At 43.7% G+C, this 23,162-nt stretch overlaps 1 protein-coding gene across 7 annotated transcripts in view; it reads right to left on the reverse strand.

Moving 5' to 3' along the window:
* Nucleotides 1–925: 925 nt before the first annotated feature.
* LOC130175035 (IQ motif and SEC7 domain-containing protein 1-like) overlaps nt 926–23,162 on the reverse strand; it is a 150,193-nt gene continuing 127,956 nt past the window's right edge. For all 7 annotated transcript variants that reach the window (XM_056385298.1, XM_056385300.1, XM_056385299.1 and 4 more), the window contains 15 exons: nt 22,745–22,912; nt 21,920–22,093; nt 21,654–21,749; nt 19,982–20,625; nt 18,303–19,256; nt 17,953–18,111; nt 17,369–17,491; nt 17,098–17,264; nt 16,510–16,649; nt 15,552–15,677; nt 12,624–12,723; nt 6,409–6,570; nt 5,526–5,753; nt 3,917–3,966; nt 926–2,259 (listed from right to left, as the gene is read on the reverse strand). In XM_056385298.1, coding sequence (XP_056241273.1) covers nt 1,021–2,259; nt 3,917–3,966; nt 5,526–5,753; nt 6,409–6,570; nt 12,624–12,723; nt 15,552–15,677; nt 16,510–16,649; nt 17,098–17,264; nt 17,369–17,491; nt 17,953–18,111; nt 18,303–19,256; nt 19,982–20,625; nt 21,654–21,749; nt 21,920–22,093; nt 22,745–22,912 — 4,530 coding nt within the window. In that variant the 3' untranslated portion in view covers nt 926–1,020. The remainder of the gene's footprint in view (nt 2,260–3,916; nt 3,967–5,525; nt 5,754–6,408; nt 6,571–12,623; nt 12,724–15,551; nt 15,678–16,509; nt 16,650–17,097; nt 17,265–17,368; nt 17,492–17,952; nt 18,112–18,302; nt 19,257–19,981; nt 20,626–21,653; nt 21,750–21,919; nt 22,094–22,744; nt 22,913–23,162) is intronic.

Below are 23,162 nucleotides of genomic sequence, written 5' to 3' on the forward strand. Positions count from 1 at the left end.
CATTTTTGCAGAACAAAAGGTAAAAAGACATCTGTAGTTTTTGTTATGATGGCTTATGTAAAGTTTTAAAAAAGTTTATTGTCCATGTAGAAAGTGAAGTTGTCTGTAACCTTCACTAATGCACTTTTTATGGCCAAATAAACGCTGGATTGGGGCTTTAAATTACAACAAATCCCTCCCCCTGCATATAGGATTTTAACCATAGACGCACTGACACTCATTAGCTATTGCACAGGTCATGCATGCCTGTCTAAGACACAGAAACTGCACCATATTAATGCTAAGCACTTCTGCTTCTCAGCAACACCTCATGGCTTGTTAACATGTCAACATCTAAAACAATGGTACAAGTGCTTTTTGTGCGAAAAAACAAAGTGGTGCGAGACAAGTGGGATTTTTGGAATATAAGAAAAGGACTCATCCCATTGTCAGGCTTCCTAAAAGCCCGAACTGTCCCTTCAACCAGCACTGTACATGGTGTTAGCATCGAATGCTAACCCTTGTGTTAAATTCTCAGGCACTGTTCCCTTCACGTCTGGTCCCTGAACCATATGTCCACTACAGCGACTCACAAACTCACAACATGACACGAACACGTCCTCCGTCAATGAAGAATTACAAACATGTCCTCTTGAGTCCAGGCCACCTCAGCAGGGCACTACAAAGGGAAGATGAGGAGATTTTCACCAAGACCGCAGGACTAGGTTAGTGATTTACGTTCTTGGTGCTAGTTGCTCCATGGGCAGGATTTGCCCCTGCAGGGAACAAGTTACCCCACAGACATCTCTCAGTACGTGTGCAAGTCTTTTTACCTGCGGGGGAAGTGGATGTGAAAATAACACAGGCTGAGTAACTTCCTCTTCCCCGCTCTCAGTGCTCTCCTTCTCACCAGGCGGCCATTCTGATACACCTGCATTTGCCCTCCTCCGCCTCTCCTCCTCCCTCTCCTGCTCCCTCTCATTACCGCCCCCCGGTGGCTCACGGCGGGGTGGCGGACCACCGTCCTCGCCTTCTGCCTTCTCACACGACCGTGCTGATCCGGCTGACTGGTTTTGATTTGGGACCGCCCCCTTGCCCTCCACCCACCCCTGGGTGCGGGGAGAGCGGGACGGTCGAAGGGGGAGGTAAGGGGGAGTGCGGAGGGGGAGGTGGGATGGAGGAGAGGGGCGGATACTGAGGAGCGTAGGGCTGCGGAGGTGTCTGGGTGACAAGGCGCGCCGAGGGCGTCTGGGGCGGTGGGGTGGAGAAGATGAAGTGGGTGGAGGGGGAGGCGGAAGGGGAGGGGCTGAGCGGGGAGTGTGTGTGCACGGCGTGGTTGTGAGAGTGTGTGTGAGCGTGGGGGTGGGGCTGAGAGTGCGAGATGGTTAGTGGGAGCTTGGTGCCTCCACCCGGCCGGCCCACCACGGGGTGCGAGTGGTAGAGTCCGTGTGGGGTAGTAGGGGTGACGGGGGAGTGTGGGGACAGCGGTGGGGGTGTGGTGAAGCCCGTGCCCATGGTGTACCGTGGGTGCTGGGCGGTGCCATGTTGCATCCTCTGAAGCTGCTGGGTATGAGAGGGAGCGCAGCCGGGCGGGCCCTGCCGTCGGGGGGCAGAGAACCTGTGGGAGAGGGCGTGGTGCTGCGGGATGCTCTGCATGTGGTAGCGGTGATGATGGTGGTAAGGTGGGGGTGGCGTCTGCTGCTGCTGGTGCCCAGTAACACTGACTCCGCCTCCTCCACTGTTGCCGTGGCAATACTGGGCGTGCAAAGCCTGAAGCTTGGACGGTCCCCCTCCCGTACCTCCTCCCCCTCCAACTCCTCCCGAGTCCGACTGGCCGAGGTTGGCCGATGGGGAGGGGCATGGGGAAGGGGAGGATGGGTGGGGGATGGGAGGTGCGGGGGCGGGGTAGTGGGGGGGTGATGATATCATCAGGGGACTCGGAGGACCCTGAGGAGTTGGCGACGTCATCGTCAGGGGACCAGGAACCTTGCCTCTGCGACTGCCGAAGAAATTCCCCAGCAGGCCGCCAGTCGGGCCTCCCCCACCCACCATCCCTCCTCCGCCCCCAGCCCCTCCCCCGCTCACGAGTGGGGAGGTGGTGACCCCTCCCTGGTTGTGACAGAGCCCCGGCCCACCCCCCACCCCTGTACCGGGGCTCTGAGTAGGGCGGTGTGGCCGGTAGGCTGCTGGAGACGAAGGAACCATTATGGGGCTGTAGGAAAGACCTCCAGCAGGCAAGGGGCGCTGCTGGTGAGGCCGAGGGCTGCTAATAATGGAACCCTGAGAGGAAGAGGAGGGAGGAGAAGAGGAGTTTGATAAGAGAGGGAGGAAAGGAAAGAGAATGAAATACAGAACCACACGACTAATTAGTTTACAATACATAAAAAAATAACCTAATTCACATTATTACCTTCGTTAATATGGAATGTATGCTTGTTGTTTACTTTATACTTTTATCATCTTTGAATTAAATGGGAGAATACATGTAACAATCTTTCAAAATAAATAGTTTCTGCTTGCAACTGATGACCAAGTTTCAGTTCTTCACCAGCTGATTTTTCACATGACATGAACAGAAACCAGCGACAGATCCAGCATCCTTTTTAGGTAGAAAACTCTTCTAAAAATGTCCAGTTTTCCATGAAAGATGGACAACAGTGTTAAAGAGTTAAACAGGCACATTTCAGGACAAACACACAGGTGAACAAGAATATATGAAGAGACAAATGACAATTTATATCCTTTTCCCCACAAAATTAGAAGGTATAAGCGGCTTTTTTTAAATGCAGGTAAACCCGCAAATAAAAGCAGATTGATCCCTTTTCAACTGCCAGTTGAGTTTGCCTGAGAGGACACACAAAACTGAAAAGAGCGATGTCATCACATGCACTTACAGAGCACACACACACACACACACACACACACACACACACACACACACACACACACACACACACACACACACACACACACACAGAGTGGACAGAGGGTGAGCAGCTAGCCGCTGTGCACTGGTAAAACTGATCTGTCACGTCTCATCTCGGGTTGGTGCTTCTGTAAAAGTGTTGAAGCCTCCGTGCGAAACACTTCAATCTGTGATTGTGTGTTTTTAAAACTTATTTTTCGGAGCTGCAGCTCACTCTTTCATCTCCAACTGCAGTGTAGCTGCCGTGTTTCTTGTTTAACAGCACCTTGGCGGACAGGTGGCAGGTGTGTCTACAGTGTCTGTGCACTCAGCGGGAAAATTAGTGGGTTCACCCGGGTGTTGTATTTAAATGGATGCCGATTGGAGCCGGAGCCCATTAATACCTGTGACTACAGCAGAGTCATTTGACCCAGGTGTGAACGCCAATTGTACCCCCTTTCCATTGCAGACAAATGTGGCCAGTGGAAAAGGGGCTTTAGAGAAATATTCTGCAGACGCCCTGGTAGTCCAGAAGTTAAGATACTGGAACATCTGGAACATACAGTTAGATTCAGGAGGGGGACCTGTGCTTTATGTCGTACTGCTCTCTCTCTCTCTCTTCACATCTTTTATGTCTGTATCTAAACCATGAAACTATCCAATAAAGGTGAAAATGCTAAAGAATGATATGTAAAAATATCCAGGACGGTTTTGAACATCTTAAGGAGGAATGATGGTTCTCTAAAGTTCCACATAAAGAACGAAACACTGGTTGATTCGACTCCTGACACAAGACAAGTTCAGAACGGAAATGAAAAAACACGTAAACAAACTCAAAATATGGACAAGAATAAAAGAAACAGACAAACTAGCATCTTCACGTTTCTGACTGATGAAACGTCTCAGTACATTCAGATTTTCACAAACACATCGAGCTGTTATGAATCAGACAGACAAACATGCAGTCACCGGGGTGTGTGACATGCTGCCGTAGCATGCCGCATGCTTTCAACCACGCCCCGCCAAACTTACTTCAATGGTACTGTCCAATGACCCCACACTGTTCCTACGACCTCGCTTCCCTGTTACCCAATCAGAATGAGGCAGGGTTAAAACTTGTTCGCCAAGAAATGGTTCCAACACGTGACCCACACGTGAATTACTTTGCAGACTAAGATTGATTAAAAAAAAAAAAAGGCATATAGGATGTGGTGCTATGGTACAGATTAAGTGTTGGAGGAAGTATTCAGATTCTTAAGTAACAGTGGTAATACTTCACTGTAACAGTACTCCAGTACGAGTATGCATCTAAAATGTTATTTATGCTAAAGTATGTAATTAGTCAATGCGGGAAAACAATCCCTGAAACTTTTAATATCACTTCCTGACCCAACTGCTGCTATACATATACTACTCCATATATATATATATATATATATATATATATATATATATATATATATATATATAATATATATATATATATATATCTCCCATATATTACAATATATATTACAATTATTGTGCTATACTTCAGTCCTCATCCAAGTGCCTTCATATATACATATTTTTAAATATACATTTGGCTCCTTGTCTTTTATTTTGCTGTGTATTTTGTCTTGCTTATTTATCTTATTGTGTCTTCTAGTACATTTTATTTTTATTTTAATTTATCGCTGTTGGATTCTGCGAGGCACCAAACATCATTTCATTGTGTGTCTACAATGACAAATAAAGTGTTGTATGTTTTATTCTTTCAGATGCATTAATATTAAAGCAGGATTTTACTGTTGTAGCTGGTTGTAACTTTTTTCTAAAGGCGTGGGACTAATGATTACATTTATCATGGATTCATTTTCAGATTGTAAAAAATCTGAAAATTGCGAAAAGTGCTGTCAAAATAACCAGCACCCAAAGTGAAACCTTCCCAATGCTTCTTTAGTCCGACCAGTCCAAACTTCTTAATCATCAAAAATAAATTAAAATGATTAACAGCAACAAATCCTTTAATTTGAGAAGCTGGAACAATAAAATGTTTTTTTTTTTTTCTTTGTATGTTTGTTTACTGCACAGATTAAACTGCCCAAATGTACATAAATATAATAGTATATATAATATATATAATAATATATAATAGTGTAACTCTTCTGCTGCGTAATGAATATGTTTACTTTTGATACTTAAAATGAATTTTACTAATAATACTTCATGTAGGATTTTGGAATTAGGATTTTTACTTGTGATTTAACTTTAACTTGGCTAAAGTTGTGTAATTGGCTGATTTGATCAGATATTAGTGCATCGCAATCTTTTTAGTTACATCTGCTCAACATCTAAAATAAAAAGCTCTATCCATCAGGTGCAGGTACAACAGTGAAATCAGATTTTAATTTTATGATGTAGTTTCTGCAGCTGACCACTAGGTGGAGACAGAGCACCACATCAGACCTCCATCCTACTGTATTCTATTACCATTTTGGATTTCATCACTGTTTCATCAGTTGCATAAGAGCACAGATGTGGGTTTGCTCTGAGTCAGTGAGTCATAATAAAAAACTGCAGCAGTAAACACAAATATGAGCGCTGTTATTTCACAGGTGATAAAAACTAACTGTAACAACTTCCTGTCTAATATCCTGACCTGTTTCTGAGAGGTCTCTCAACGAGGAGCTGAGCGCCGTGCGTTTGAGTCCGTCCACCGAAGCGTATGTGTCGTCGAGGCTCGGCCTACCCAGGGTGCCGTTCACCACCTCGCTCTTCATGGGCCCACCGCCGGTGTTGGGCCCACCCCCCGGCGTCCCTCCGCCTCCGGGTCCTCCCCCTGTCATTACACCAGGACGCATCACACCTTTCTGCTTCTCGAGCTCAGCTGGAGGGAGAGATAATCAACCAGAATCATTGATACCTTTATTCTACCAATGTATACATTCAGTTATCTTCTGGACTCCATTGACAAACTATACTGTATATTGTGTAAAAGTGAACATATTATTGATTGAGTGTAAAAATGATGATGATAAATGTGACACTGAATTCATTGTAAACTTGTTGATCCTATTCGGAAAATTTCACATACATACGTAAATAATAACAAAAGTCACCTCCAATTTTGCTGGATTTTTGGGTGAACTCATACTCTATATAAATACTAAAAAAGTAATAAACTGTCAAACTGTGTGGTGAACTCTTTAAAGAGGAATAATCCCATAATTTATGTTTTTTCTCATAATTTTTCTGTACTGTAGTTGATTATCTCAGTTTTGTCTTTTATGTTTCTTCTTCTTGTTTCCTTTTATTTTCTTTTAAGTCATTTTTATGTATTTTATTTTTCTATTATTTATTTTGCAAATCACTATTCTTGAATCTACGTTCTCAACTATATTGAGCATGTTCGTATTGTTTGTAAACATCAATGCTTTCAATACAGATTGAAAAAAAAAAGAAAAGAGATGGCGAGATGGAGAATACAACCACTGCCGTTGTTACAACCACATTACTGCTACTACAGTGAGGAACACACTTACACTCCACCCTGTACTTCTCCATGTCCTGCACCTCTGCGATGCTCTCCCGGAGGTCGGAGGTGAAGCGAGCTCGGTCCTGCTGGCTCGGAGCCGTGAAGACGATCAGCACCTTCCTCTCTCCTCCAGGGTTCGCTGATGTCAGTCTGATACCGTGAGGGTAGTCTGGGTCACACACACACACACACACACACACACACACACACACACACACACACACACACACACACACACACAATATGTTACACACTGTGGTTTCTGCTCTAAAAGCCTCTGACCTCCCTGTGAGGAACTGAAAATCTGAGCTGAAGTCACTCACTTCTGATTATGGGCTAATTACATCACATGATGTCATGTTCAGACGTTTCCAGAAGCTACAGCGAAGTTTTAAAAAAAAAATCAGCGATCTAAAACATCAGGTTTTATTACCTGTTTTCAAAAATAATATGATGGTTAAACTAAAAACCTTTTACAGCTGGATGTAATTATGTTGTGCACTTCTGTACTCTGTAAACTACAGCTGAGAGGTAATCACTACATGTGCACAAACATCCCACTGGTTGACTTTTATATATAAATCCGGTTTCTGCATGTGTCTTTACACAGATAAGCAGGAACCAACACCAACATAACCTGTGATCTTGTGATGTTTTAAAATATTCTGCACATTTCTCCTGAATAATGAACAGAATCCTGTGAAGAATCTCTGTATTTGGACGTGGGGGTTTTGCGTGGGTTTAATACACCCTGCAAGGAAGACAATCCTCACAACTGGGTGGCATTACACAGTGTTAACTTGAACTGCTCATTTTTGTTCTCTTCGATCCAGCTTCAATAAAACATGGTTTAAGACATCTTGATCTCCTGGAACTTCTTCCACTTAACCAGTGCTCTATATAATATTTATTAGTCCCTCCCATTTTGTTTATTTGATATACTGTATATCAGTTATTTTCCATTTGATATATCTGTTTATATATCTAATCAGACAATACAGTTGTGTCTAATCTGAAATTTTATTGAATTTTACACAAACATGGGAATTTAAATATTATGGAAATCGCAATACGGCCAAGTAAAATATCCAAATTGCAGAAGCTGCTTTTCCAAGGTAAAATGTGTCACAACATTGTTGTGCATTGTTAGCACCATACGTGTTGTGGTGCTACAAAGACACCCTGGCCAGCAAATCATATTCTCCAGACGTAAAGAACATGTTTGTTTGGTACAAGACCAAACCAAAATCATATCATCATCATTTTAAATTTTTTTTCAGTGAAACTGAAATTCAAAAATGACCATTCAAACTGAAATCACAATCACAATATCAAAAATAATCACGATATGATTTTTTTTTCAACCCTAATGGGAATATAAATAAAGACACAGATACAACCTAAAAGAGAAGACTGAGACATTGACTAGTAAACAAGAAAACTTTAAATGAGAATAGAAAAGAGGCTGTGTTGTAGTTAAGACCAGGTGAGCACATGTGGATGTATGTCTTCGTAATGTAGAGAAATCTCCTCCATCTCAAATAACACCACTCCCTCCTGCCCAGCAGAGAGAAGGACAGTCAGTGACTGATGGTGCATGGGCTGATTTCCATTGTTGGACGAGCAGTCTCCAACCCAGCGTGACAACAGTCTGGACCCATATAGTGCAGAAAGGAGGAACTGTGCCTTTCAGGATGTACGGGTCCCCCAGGAGGAATATATAGACACGCAAAACAGGACTTCCTGACCGACATTTCTCTGGATACTGTCATGAACTGATATCCAGAACGTTAACTCAGGTCATGTGCTGTTGCCCCAAAGTACAGGGCAATACCACAGGACCTGAGTTAACGTGCTGTTGTCAGTGGACCTTTAGCTTAGCCCTATACAATCCAGAGGGCATCCAATACATTCTGTTAAAGTTCCTCTCATGTTTTAAACTCTGTAAAATCCTCTTCTATGATTGATATTTTGTTTAACATGTTTTTCCCACAAACATAGTGAAAATGATTCACTGCAGTTCAAGGTGGAAATACTCAGTCATGGTGTTGATGGATTAGTTCACTCATATGGATGTTAACAAGGTTAAACACTTGATTTTCATTGGAGGACATCTTTAATAATCTGAAATTGAATTAACCCAGTGTGAATACCATGTGACATGCACTTTGAAATATGTAGGATGTCGACAGATTCTTTTTCTGTCAGTGTAAATCCTACATCTGTCTCCCATCCAGTCTAATCTAATGTAATTAGTCTTAACCGCTCACGACTCAACAACCTGTGATGGCTGGTAGACACACACACACACACACACACACACACACACACACACACACACACACACCCTACTTTCCTCCCATGTGATACACAAATACATTTATGCTCATGCTCACACACACACACACACACACACACACACACACACACCACACACACACACACACACACACACACACACACACACACACACACAGATACATAAAGGTGCATCCACCTACGGACAATACACACACTGTATTCACCCACCCACCCACCCACCCACCCACACACACACACACACACACACCAGCAGTCGATGTATGATTATGCTGATGAATCATATGGGACAATCTGTCCTGGTCACAGTCATCACCACAGTCTGCCAAGCCCCATTTAGCTCCAACTGGAGAACCAGAATTGTCAACAACAACAACGAAACAACAACAAGCAAGTAAGTAACCAACAAAACAACCACCACTGCAGCTTCAGCACAAGCCGACCACACTGTCAGGTCACTGTGGATCCCACAAACAACTGAATCATGTTGACCTGTAATGTGATGCAATGCAATAGATCAGAGTAGAGCCAAAACTGAAACTGAAACAGCACATAAATCTGTTTGCACACATTTTAAAATGTGATCGATCCATTAATGTTAATTAAATTAAAAATGTTAAATTCATCTTATTTAAAATAATGAATTTGATTCTGTTTTTATCATCTCACTCCAGCCCTTTTGTGTCTGTTAATATGTTCACAGGTGAAATATTCAAATAAAAAGACTTTTTTTGGCTGCACTGATCCATCAGATGGAAATATTCTGGACGTCTCCTCCATCAGCTGTGGCTCAGGATGTAGAGCGGGTCGTCCACTAATTAGAAGGTCGTGGTTCAGTAAAGTTTAAGTGCAATCAAGTTCATAGTGTTCGAACAATGTTTGGTTACACAGCATGAACTTGTTAAAGAGCAACTTAATCAGTTCTCATGTTAGCAAAATCCTGTTTGGGAGGAGGAGTTATTTTGTTTTGCCCTAAACAATCAGTAGTGTGTGATGTATCTGCTCTTCCGACGTAATTTTGACACAGACGCTGTGGTCACAGGCTGCTGCAGAACGTCTTGGTTTTCATTTTGTTGCAGATGTTAACAGGGTAGAGCAGACACACTGCCTTCGCGTCTCACGGCTGCGTCGCGTGATGTACAGATTCAGCGTCTCGCCTATTTTTCAGCAGAAATAGACCTGTTGATGTCATATTCACATCACAGCAGCAACATTACATAAAACTGAATCCTTCCACTGTAGTCGTCTATGTCTAGGCTGAATCTGAATATGTCATAGACTTGAAGAAATGTGAATATATTTTTTAACCTTTTTAGTAGCTGCATGTGGAGACATTCGTAGCGTTGCACCCAGTTCAAACCCAATGTTCTCTCTCAATTAACCAGCGACAGTGTGAAGTGGGGTTAACTGTCATTAACCACTGGTTTCGGAGAGTGGTCGAGTCCCCTCTCATCCGACATTGGAAAGTGTGGGAGGAGGGGGATTCTGAATCCAGCCCCAGAGGCCCTGATGTGTGTGATTGGGTGTGGTGAGATTTGTGATGTCGAGGTGTACTGACACCTGTTGCTCTTTAAGGGGTTAAAAATGAGAGCTTAGTTTCACGTCGTCACCACCCCTGTGGGTGGTTCGGATGCATTATCCAGCCTTTTTGAAATCGGAGGAGATGTGATTTTTGGGAGCTGAACTCTTCAGAGTGAGGCATCCTGTTAACAGGTGCTGAGGCAGATTTGAAACGCCACCAACTCCAATCTGCTGCAGAGAACTGAGAGCCAATTCATCTCTGCTGAAATAGACACTTGGAAAACACACAGACACCCACACACCCACAAACACACAAACACACACAAACACACACACACAACTCTGCACACGATTGTGTTAACATTATTATTGAAAAATGTGTCGGTTGAATGAGTCATGTTTTAAGGAATGCAGCTAAGCAGCCTTGTTTTCAGATTGACAGACATATATTTAGGAAATCCTGTGATGTGCTTCCACTGTGTTTCTTTGAAACAGGCTGTTGGTGTTTTCAGGGGTGTACCAACTACACTTCTGTAGACTGATGATGCCTTACATTTAAAGACAAGGCTGGCAGACAAAGTGTAATTTCTGTAATTGGAGAGGAAAGTGATGTTGTGTTTTGCCAAGTGATTATTAACAGATTGTTGAGAACATTTCCAACTGGGACAGAGTCTCAGATTTTTGTCCCACATGCATTTATGGTGCATATTTCAAGCAAAATCTAGTGTCATGGTGATCTGGACTCAAAGTAAACCTGCTGCAACCTTGAGATGCATTTTACCCCTACCGCAAATTCTTGATGCATAAATATGTAACTGCAATCTTGGAATTCATATAAACAACAACAACTTCTTGATCCATTAGTGACCCACATGCACCTCTGGAAAATCTTTCAGCAACCTGTATTTACTACAGTAACCTCTTGACACAAATGTACCCTCCAACAACCGTTTGATCCATGTCAACCCCGGTATCCCGAGGAATTGTGTTCAGGGTAGAGGAGTCTGCCACACGAGATTTTCATCTACTGCAGGAAGTAGTGCCTTTTGTTGCAAGACTCGGCAACTGAGCAACTTCCTGACACATATGTACGCCACCTACAACCTCTCGGACTAGGTGTACGATACTGCAACCTCTTAAACTACTGCAGCTTCTTGAGCTTGTGTACTTTACTGTAATCTCTTGCAATGTATGTACCCTACTGCAACCTCTTCAGCTAAATGTAACCTACTGCAACCTCTTAAACTGTATATATCTTACTTACCTTACCAATGTCTTGACGCATATGTGCACCACCTGCAATCTCTGGACCTAAATGCATCCTACTGCAACCTCTTGCATCGTATATATCCAGTGCAACCTGTCGAACTGTATGTACCTTAGTGCAAACTCTTGCACCGCATTTACCCTCCTGCAAACTCTTCAGCTGTACATATCCTACCTATACAACCTATGAATGAATGAAATGGCACAAAAGATGATACAGATACTAATGGTTGTGAGACTATGTATCCGAATGATTTTGGTGATCCCTTCATGTTTTCTATGGCACTACCAGCAGTTTGGAAATTGTTTCCAGATTGAAATATCTCAACAACTATTAGATTATTTGAGTCTTGGTCCAGAGATTCATGTTCCTCACAGAATGAAATGTAATAACTTCCCTTCCCTGACTTTTCATATAGCTCCTTCTTAACTGATCGTCAGATCAAAACTTCAAGCTTTTTTTCAACCCACTGCAACTCTACTGCAACTTTTTCACAAATACTGCAATCTTTGGGGCCCACACTTACCTTACTACATCTTACCCAGTCTTCTAGCTCATTCGTAACACGTTGCAGTCTGTCATTCCCTTTCCTTTGTACTCTTTAAGCATCCCTTGAGCTTTTCTGTACTGGTGTTGATCAACATTTAACCATTATAAACCTTTTTGCATCGAACTCCAGTGTAGTTATAATAAAATCAGTGGTAAGTATGGCAGACAACCCACTCTCAAACCTTAAACCACAGTCAATTTGAACACGCTGATATGGTTATCACAGTGGATCTCCAGAGAGGAAAGTGTAAAGAGCAAAATACCAGACATACATGGTCCCGGGCAGAGATGAGTGTATATACATTAGCACCAACACAGTGTGTGTCTTAATGTATTTTCCTCAGTGCTTGTGTGTGTGGTGAGTGTATATCTTTCAGTGTGTCTTTTCATTGGATCTGCTGACTGTGGGGGTAAAATTAGAGAGTTGAGCAAGAAAAAGAAACAGAGATATAAAAAATAAAAAGAGGAGAGGCTGGGACAGATGGAGAGAGCAGATGGACTAGAGGGGAGGAGTGTGGCAGAAGAGAGAGAGAGAGAGAGAGGAAGAGAGGGAGAGAAGTACTTACAGGTGTTTTGGAAGGTGTGGACCTGCATGTCCACCAGAGGAAACGATTGTCTGAAACTGTAGGTAACCGAAGTCTTCTTCTTTTGGAAGATCTTCGTCACCTGAGGAGGAGGAGGAGGAGAAGAGAGATGAGGAGAAAAGAAAAAGGGGTAAAGGATTGAGGAGAGAGAAGAAGAAGTCATGGAAGATGAGAGATGAGGAAGACAGAAAACGGAAGATTGAGGGGAGGAAACAGCAAAAGAGACAAAGGAGGAGGAGTGTTTGATTATGATAATCTTTCTCATCATTTGTTTCTTTTGTTCATTTCAAGGTGAGAGTTGTTTTTTTTTTAAATCCCTCAGCAGTTATTTTAATCTCTTCTCCATAAGCTGCACACGTTTCTCTTTGCTTGTTTTTGTCACATTATAAATAAATTAAATGACTGAATTAGAGCTGAATCACAGTTAGAGCAACTTCTAACAAACATAAGACACTTTTCATTACATCGACTGTCTGTAAAGACTTACTCACTACATGTTTTAAACCTTTTATTTAGACTGAAGAGCTTTTGTCACAAACCTCCTGGTTTAGATTTATATTTGAAGTTGGTCAATGCCTGTTCCCTATTGTTTGTTTCGACCATAATATGACCTTTGTATAATATGAAAACACAAAGATCTTTCCCTATTTTTAAAGGGGCTATTTGTAAGTTTTCTATGCCTCTGAACATGGTGTCTTTCCAGGGGCAGGTGGTGGTGATTGTGGCTTGACAACAGCTTCAGCCATCATTGCCTTTATAATTCAATTTGTAGAGGAAAAGACGTGATAGAGACAAGAGTTAACATTGGTGTCCCTTTTCACCACTGGAGGCAGCTGTTGGTGAGTAAAGAATTAAATTCTGATGCTAAACTTGCAACGTTTCCTCTAGACTCTTAAGTAAACAGCTGTAATGTTAGCTATGTAGCGATAGCAAAACTTAATAATACTTCCTTTAAATTTAGTTTGAAAGGTAATATAAAAAAAGTCAAATTTTTACTACAGTGTTTTAAATAGAGTTGTAGGATTAAGATGAAGTCATAAATATTTCTCCTTCTTTGTGTTTGTTCTTTTTAGCTTTATCTCCATATTGTTTGTATTACTGTTTGTTTTAACTGCATTTTATTTGTGGAGCATGTTCTGACTTTTTTCTTCAGAGATGCTACAGTAAAGATTCAAAACATAAATCCATTAAATAACTGCACACAGACAAAGAATGCAAATATGTCTCAAATCAACATGTAATGAAACATTGCATTTGTCATGTGGAAATAACAGCTCCATAAAGACCCTGTGATTTTGATGTGAACTTATTTTCTCTTCTTTCTCTGTGTCTTGAAGTTAAATTGTTTTAGTCTGCTTTGTTTAAAGCTACATTAATTGATTTTTAGCCATTAGGAGGAGAACTTTAAAACAAGTACTTTACTTGAGTGTTTCCATTATGCTTCTACTCCACTATCATTCAGGGGGAAATACTTTTTACTGCATTACATTTATTTGACAACTTTACTTACAAGTAGGAGATTCACATTAATAATACAAAATATAATCAAAAAATAAAGTATGATGTATTATTATAGGTAATTATAAGATTTTATTGGTCCCTGGGAGAAATTCAGCCACTACCCAGCAGTATAAGAGTAATTAATGTAGCTCCACCCCAACCAGCTGCAACATTAAAGAGATGTAGACATTAATGCATCAATAAAAGTTTGAGTAATGGGCACATGAAAGCCTGCTGGAGTTTTCCAAACGGCATTTTAAGGAGGAAAAGAGGAAAATATTCTCTGGTCTGACGAGAGAAAAACTGAACTCACTGGGCAGAACTTCAAACACTATGGAACACAGGTACTGCTCATCACCTGGATAACACCATTCCTACAGTGAAGCATGGTGGGGGCTTCTCATCAGCAGGGACAAGGAGGCTGGTCAGAACTGAGGGAGGGATGAATGAAACCTGCTCCAGAGTACAGGAGACCTGAGACTGAGGCGACGGTTCACCTTTCAGATCCGCAATGACCTGAAGCAAAGTGCCAACACAACACTGGAGGGGCTTCAGGACAAGTCTCTGACTGTCCCTGAGTGTCCCAGTCAAAGCCCAGATTTAAACCCCATAGAACACCTGTGTAGAGACCTGAAGATGGACGTCCACAGATGCTTCATATCCAGTCTGATGGAAGAAGAGTGAGTGTAGATCGATGGGAAAAATGATATTGATTGATTAATTTTAAAATTAAATCTCCAACACAGTAGTGTGCAAGATGTGAAGGGGTGTGAGTGCTTTCTGAAGGCACTGTAAGTCCAGTATTTAATTTCTTTTAGCTCTGATTTCAGTCTCCACCAGCTCCAGAGAAAAACATCTGGCTATTTACACCAGATGTTCCACTTTCAGGGCCTGTTCGCTGAAATCGGAGGGGAACACTGAGACTGTGACAAACAGTAAAGTGCGAAACATTAAAACTCGATTCTCACAGGAAAAACGTGAGACTCAAGAGCTGCTGACAAATCCTGCTCGGGTTTCCATTTATTTTCTAATAGGACATAAAACTTTTATATGTTCTAACACTGCAGGAGTTTACCATTAAACAGTAGCGAGGCATCACAGGAGAAAGTAGTGCTCTAGTGATGCACAGTCATTTTATCTCCCAATGCGACACACTCCTACGGCTCTGTAAGGACTTGTATATATACATGTCCCGAAATAGTTCAATAACAATAACACACACGAATCAAAGAGACAGTAAAGTGAGACAGATGATGATTCTAAAACCACCTATTTCTCTGCTTTCAATAAAACCCATAACTGAAGGCAAAGAGATTCACCTGCAGTACACACACACACACACACACACACACACACACACAACACACACACACACACACCACACACACACACACACAGTATGTTGATTACCATCAGCAGGTCGTTGAACAGGAAGACTTCTCTCTGGTGGACGCCGCTCCTCTGAGCTCTGTTCGGATCTGGAACCTCGAACAGCTGACAGCAGCAAACCAGCCTGCGATGAGGCAGCGACAGCACCTGCAACCCGCACACATACACACACACACACACACACACACACACACACACACACACACACACACACACACACACACACACACACACACACACACACATACACATACACATACACACACACACACACACACACACACAAAACATAAAATATTATATAATATTATAGTTTTTGTATTCTTTTTTGGATATCTTTATTGGGAGAGTCTGTTGTGTAAGTTGTCAATATTACTCCTTCGTACAACCCTCAGATTGGAGTAAAATGCACAAAAACTGGTAAAGTCGAACTGGATTACAGGGAATTTTAAATTTAAGAGACAGACACACGTATATTCATATATTTGGAGTTACCACCTCGCAGTTCTATGCCTCCACCAAACAGTCAAGTTGCAGAAAATATGGTCACAATCTCTCCTTCCTGTGTTACAGCATTGAATAATGCCCAGGAGTGTTTTTGCAGAATATAATAATTTCACTGTAAAGTTGACCTTTCACCATTTGGATATAAAATGTCATCACTTTTGAATTTGTAAGTTACGGCCAAAAATGTGTTTTGTGACGTCACAGTGTGCCAGAAATTCCCGGTAGGTGTTCCTGATATAATGCATTCACAAGAATGTGATGACCTTGAACTTTGACCACCAAAATCTAATATGTTTGTGCCAAGTTCCATCAAGGTGTTACTGAGATATCATGACCGACAACGAGACAACGATATGCCTCTGTCTCTGGCTGTCGCCCGTGTGGAGGAATAATAAAATTCTAATAATTAGAATTACTAACACATTAAGTTTAGAACTATGAGACGTCTGTTCAAGATGTCAAAGGGTCTTACAGGCTTCTTGCCGACTACCATCCTCTCCACCGCCTGGACCTGGGACACGTGGTCATCGTTGGTCCTCAGTTCCCATTTCTGGATCCTTCCATAGATCGCCACCAGCAGGTCCCTCGGGATGTCCTGCCCGTTATCAACACCTAATGGAAAAACACTGGTCAGCCTCAAGTTTAAAATATAAAGTTATTATTGTACAGGAAAATTCCAGCTACACAGATTTAGCATCACGTCCCTTTGTCTCTCAGTTATAATCTGCCAATCAAACAATAATCGTCTAATGGCAGAAATGAAATGGAAAGACCCTGCTGAGTCGACCCAAGTACAGATAAAGTTTTACTGTTAGCTTCACCACAATGCTAATTACTTTGAACAGACACCCTAAATTAACAGAAGTTATTGTGAAATTATGTTTTAATATGTTTCTTGGTGAGTTTTTGGACTGCTCTGAGCACCGTTATGAGTAACGACAACCGCCTGCAGCATTTCTGCTCTTTTCCAGCCAACTACTGTTTTTAAAATCTCCCAGACCTGCGTTATGTAACACAGACTGCACTGATTACGAGACGTGGAGATGATCCATCGCCTGACCTCGCAGGTTCTTGATGAAGTCCTCCAGCTTCATCTTCCTCTCCGGCTTGACGTTGGGGCTGTACATGTCCGTGTTCAGGAGGATGATGGCAAACGCCAAGATGAAGATGGTGTCTGGGTTCTGGAACTGCCGGATCAGCACCGGGTTGCAAACACAGTACCGCTGACTGCAGGGTGAGAGAGAGAGAGAGAGGAAATTAGGGAGACATCACAAACTCCACTGACAGGCTGTATCTCCTCCGTGATTCAAACCTGTGGTGCAGTTTATTACCTGAACGCCTCCACCAGTCGCTCCACCCGCTGCGCTTCACCCTGAACTTTAATCTGAGCCTGGAACTTCCTCAGAGCATCGTCAAGATCCATCCCAGAGAAATCCATTTCATCCAGGACACAGCTGCAGACGGAGAGACAGGAAGCACTGATCATCATTCCCCATATCTTTCAGGTGTCAGAATGGGGGTCCGGGTGTCTTTAGATGAATCTTTAGACATACTCAGATGACACAAGCTAGTTTCAAGCATACTGAACCACTAAGCATCAAACTGTAATAGAAATTTTATTTCATTTAATAATAGAAAACCAGTGTAACAACACAACACAAAAGACTACATTTCCCACAAACCCCCTTGATTCCAGTCACAGAGAGGATGCTGCCACTCATTCCATGTAAGGAAACACTGTCACACTGTTGTACCATATCAGAAACCATTAACCCTGGAGAAGGTCCTCACTTTGCAGGATTTTTCTCTCCTTATGAGGATGATTATGATTCTTGTACGGACTTAAATACAACACAAACACATTCACCTGGTTTTTCTTTCGTGTTGAAGTCATGTGAATGTTTATTTTACTCACTCCAGGACGTCCTTGTTGAACTGCTGGCGGCTGCCCAGGAACTCTCCGATCATCTGCCTGCTCAGTCCTTTCCTCTCCAGGATGAACCTGGCGATGCCCACCGGCGTGTCCGACACAAACCCCCTCTCAATCAGGTACTGGATCCCCTTCTCTGGCTTCCTGTAGCCCAGAGAAGTCTTTTAGTTGGTCTCTTCTTTTCTAATTGACTTTGTTTGCTTACTTTTTGAATTGTTTAAAATTGTTTTCCACAATGTTTCATGATGTTGTTTCACTTGTCATTTCTATGTCGCCTCATACTTATTATCATCCGTCTTCTTGATTATTACGTTTACAGATACAAACACACATACTTGTTAAACAGGTTGAGTCCGATGCGGTACTGCCGCCGCTGCACCACGTCGTTGTTGAAGGCGGGTGAGTCCCAGCTGTGGCGGCTCTCTCTCTGATAGGTCTGTTTCCCCAGTGTGGCCCCTCCGATTGGCTCCCGTAGGCTGTCACGCGACGACGAGCCGGAGCTGCAGTTGTTGACGGTGGTGTCGTCGTTGGAGTTGGTGGTGGTGGAGTTGACGCTCTCGTTGTCTCCGTCCGAGCAGAGCAGGTGGTGGTGGTGGAGGTGGGGGTGGTGGGCGAGGTGCTGCTGCTGCTGGGCCTCCATGTTTTGGAGTGCCGAGGAAGATGAGGAAGACAGTGGTGAGGGTGTGAGTGGCGGCGGCAGGGGTGAGAGAGGTGTAAGCGGTGGTACAGGGGAGGGCAGAGGAGAAGAGGGGGGCTCTGGGTAAACATGGGGGAGGTGGTGGTGTTGGTGGTGCAGGTGATGGTAGTGGTGCTGGGCGAAGTGGTGCGCGTGCTGGATGTAAGGGCTGCCGCCGTGCCCGTGGTGCATGTGCAGGATATGTGGCTGGCTGTACTGCGGGTGATGGTGGAGGATGGTGGGCAGGTGGGGGATGGGCGACGGGTGAGGGTGTGGGTGTGGGTGTGGATGTGGGTGTGGGTGGGGGTGTGAATGTGGGTGTTGGAGTGGGTGAGGGAGTGGGTGTGTAGGCAGGGTGCGGGCTGAAGGCATCGGCAGGGGGACGTTGGCGGGGCTGCGGGTTTGTCCCTGCGCCGTGGCGACCGAGCGACCGTTCGGTTTGTGTTTGATGGTCCCCTGTGGCGAGTCAGCTTCGCTGCTTCCTCCCCCTCCTCGCTCATCTTCTCCGGTCTCTCCCTCCACTCCTCCTCCCCTCCTCTCCCTCTCTCCTCCTCGCTCGACTCCTGACGGCTCCTGTTCGTACACCAGGCGTCCGATGGAGCCTCGCTCCGACCTTAAGATTTGAACAATAAAGTTAATGTTAAAGAATATTTCCAGGACAAATAAGGTGTAAAGCCAGAAGCAATTTCACAGGAGTTGGATCAAAAAGATTGCACTAAAGGCAAGAGTAAGAAAAAAGACCCACACACTTTGCTAATAGCTCCCAGAAATTTTAATAAAACAGCAACATTTCGATCTGCAAAGATCCGCGTTACTGTGCCTGACAAAGATCCTCTACTTCTACTTTTGAGCTGCTGTAACTAGTGAATTTCCCTGTAATTTGATCTCACCTTAAAGAACTGGAGCTATGTCATTGTGTAACCACCAACAATGAAAAAACATCAATTTATTCTCAAATATGTTTTACATTTGGAGCAATCTGGGAGGAGGACAGAGGACTATGCAGAATAATGTTGGCTGCGTCAAAGCTGCAGCTCTCAAGGACGACTGGAGGAGGAAGGAGAGAAGAAACGGAAAATGAAGAGATGAGATGATGCAGGTAAAAGTGAGAGAGGGAAAAAGAGACAGTGGGGGGGGGGGTTGATGGTACAATCCCCCTTCATAAAGCAGTGTGAGGAAAGCGCTTTATAATATAGTGGTTACAGGGTTATTCATTCATTCATTCACTATTATTGGAGGGTGAGTAAGTAAAAAATATCTGTGTTTTCTGTGTTAATCACATAAATAATCTTAGAATAACAAGTTTTTATCTCTTGCTCTCTGATTGGCTGTACTAACCTGTCACTCATGTCCACTGAGCTGTCACTTGGCGGTTCAATGGTCAGGACAGGGAGGTGTCCTCCTCCTCCTCCTCCTCCTCCTCCTCCTCCTGTCCTCCCCCTGTACTCCCCCCGACACTCTGTACAGGGGGTGCTGCTCCTCCGGCTCGCGTTGCTGCCCCCCTCGGTGTCCCTGCTGTCCTCTCTTCCACCTGCACCTCCTCCCCCTCCTCCCCCCCAGTAGTCTGTGTCAGAACTGGAGGCGGGACGGGAAAGTGGCGAGGAAGGTGGGCGGGACAGAGGCGAGGAGGGGAGGCAGCCCTCGTCCATGTAGAGGGTGACATCGCTGAAGGAGGTGGCGGTGCTGTCCTCGTGCATGGCGGCACCTCCGCCCACGCCTCCTCTCCCCACTCCTCCCACCCGGCCAGCGGGGCGTCGGGAGGATGCGCTGGTGTTGCGCCATGCACACTGTCTGTAATCTTCATCCTCATCTTCCTCCTCGTCCTCCTCCCCTTCCTCCTCCTCCTCTTCCTCCTCTTCATCTCCCTCCTCCTCATCCTCGTCGTCGTCCTCCTCCTCCCCCTCTCCCCCCGCTTCTTGTGAGTCTTCACGGCCGGACTGGCAGGTGAGGGAGTCGTCCATGGAGTCGGCCAGGGACTTCACCTGTGGGCGACACACATGACGTAAACAAACACAGAGACGCACAGGGAGTCAGACACAGGCGTTTCCCTTCAGTTCTGTATCAGTGGTTCTGTCTCCCTGTTCACTCATCTGGCTACAAGTCATCCCGCCCCTGAGGGTGAGTTTCACCTGACCTCTGCTTGTCCATAGTGGCCGCCAACCTTAATTTGAGACACGGTCATTATTTTACGACGGAATATTAGGTTAACATTGAGTAAGAATAAAATCTGAAATTTCAAAAATAAAGTCATAATATTATGAGAATAAAATCATAATATTTCAAGAAAAAAGTCAGAATATTATGAGAATAAAGCGGTAATATTAGGTTTTGTGTTGTTTTAGAGGGGAAATTTCAGATGCTTTGGAGCGTCCTGTGAAGTTACACTTTAGCACAAGTTTCACCTTTGGGTACATCAGCATCATCATAACTAGCTACATAAAGAAGCAGCTCATGCTGCCAGTGACTGTCCTTTCACCTGTTTGATTGGTTGCTTGTAATATTCCTTAAAATTATGGTTTTTTTTCTCTCAAAATTTTACATTTTTAATTCTTGATATATCGTGACTTCTTTCTCAAAATTTCAGATTTCTTTTTTTTCCTCAATGTGACCCTAATATTCATATATACATATTATCTTAATTTAAGTGAAAGGTCCCATATAGTATAAAGGTAGATGTCCATGTCTACTTTGATCATAAAGCAGGTCTAGGTTCTATATTAATACTGTGAAAGTATCAAAGCCTCAGTCCACAGAGAAATGCACACAGTCTGTATTCAGAAACTGAGCCTTAAAACAAGCCGTCAGGACTTCCACTTACTCTGAGTGCTTACCTGAAATCAGCCAATCTTGGCTGATTTGACAGGTCGGTGTTGGTGATTGGCTTACTGCTCAAGTATAAAACATGGGACCTTTAATTTACATTTCCACAGCTCTAATTCCATCAGTACATCAACAGATTTTAGTTGATGGCAGCTTTGTTAAAAGCTGAGAAGGTGACAAATATGTCTACCTGCTTAGAGAAGGAGTCGTCCATGTCTCCTGCGTCCTCTGACCCCTGCTGACCTGCTGACCCCTGACCCTGCGGCTGACGCTCATCAAACGAGTACTGGACCCACCAAAAAAAACACACAAGCAGGATCAGAGTGGGCACAAACTGGACCTGAACAGGATGTTTTTATACTGTATATATATATATATATATATATATATATATATATATATATTTATTTGTGTGTGTGTGTGTGTGTGTGTGTTTCTGTCTGCGTCTGTATGTACCTGCATCCTCATGTTGGACAGGATGATGCGCCGGGTCATCCTGCTCTCGGATGCGGAGCTGCGAAGCCTCTCGAAGTTCTTGTTCATGCGGTACTGCCTGAACGCCGTCTGGATCGTCCTCGCTGCCCGTCGGGACACAAACTGGCCCCCATACTTCCTCTCCAGCATCTCCACCTATCAGAGAGCACGATCATACACAGGCGAGAAATCAGGACCATAGGCCAGACTGTCTCATTTTCATTCGGCCTTCAGTCTACGGCGGCTACGACGAGCCACACCTTCATAGACTGCGTCATCTGAAGGATGTGGGCCCTGTGTTGGGACACAGCTATAGTGTGTAGTAATAATATAGAATGAGTAAGTCTGAGGAGAATATATTAGGTTTTTTCTTTGTGGAGGATTATAACATCCATGGATCCACTAGTTTCTGTAAACATTCTGTAAATGAACTGATTTCCATAAAGGTTATTAACAGTTACTGTTAGAAAATCTTCAAAACAGAAACACAGAGCGTCATCTTCATCACATCATTTGGTATCTGTAGAAAACACCAGACAACATACAGACAAAAACCGGGATGCACTGATGTGTGTATCAAATGTGATAAAATTACGTTGAAGCGCATCAACGCTTGTAAATAGGACAAGCGTATCGTGACACAGCGCTGAGCATCAACCCACAGTGAAGTGTGTGCACGTAAAACAATAGGTGTGGGCGTTTTGACGTGCTTCATACGCTGCTGGGGGGTGTTCTCTGTTTGAAAAGACTGTAACATAACAAGAGACGATTACACGAAAACCCCACTGGAACACTGTGGCGCTGTACCTTCTTGTCCTGGAGGTCTGTAGAGAGCTCATAGCTGTCAGAGAGAGCCTTGCAGCGTTTGCTCTCCTCCTCCTCTTGCTTGCGGAGCGCCAGGCTGGCCGGCTGGTGTCTGCTGCGCTGAGCCCAGGCGAGGCTCGCCGGGCTGGGGGGAGAGATGGGAGAGCTGCCCTGAAGGAGGAGAAGGAGAGAGGGAGACAGATTTTTGGTTTCAGACTCAAACTTTAAAGTCAGCGGTGAATAAAGAATGAAGTAAAAGTAGCAAAAACACAAGTTAAGAGCCGGTGCACCTCAATACACAGTTAGCCATGTTACAACATCGTGAGTTTCTGACTGTATTTGCTGAGTGAGTAATTCTTGCCTCAGTGTTGACCTCTACAACGACCTCCAAAACAGACACATGGGCTGGCCCACTGCCTAG

This window comes from Seriola aureovittata, chromosome 9 (genome assembly GCF_021018895.1).
Source record: "Seriola aureovittata isolate HTS-2021-v1 ecotype China chromosome 9, ASM2101889v1, whole genome shotgun sequence".
Lineage (NCBI taxonomy): Eukaryota > Metazoa > Chordata > Actinopteri > Carangiformes > Carangidae > Seriola > Seriola aureovittata.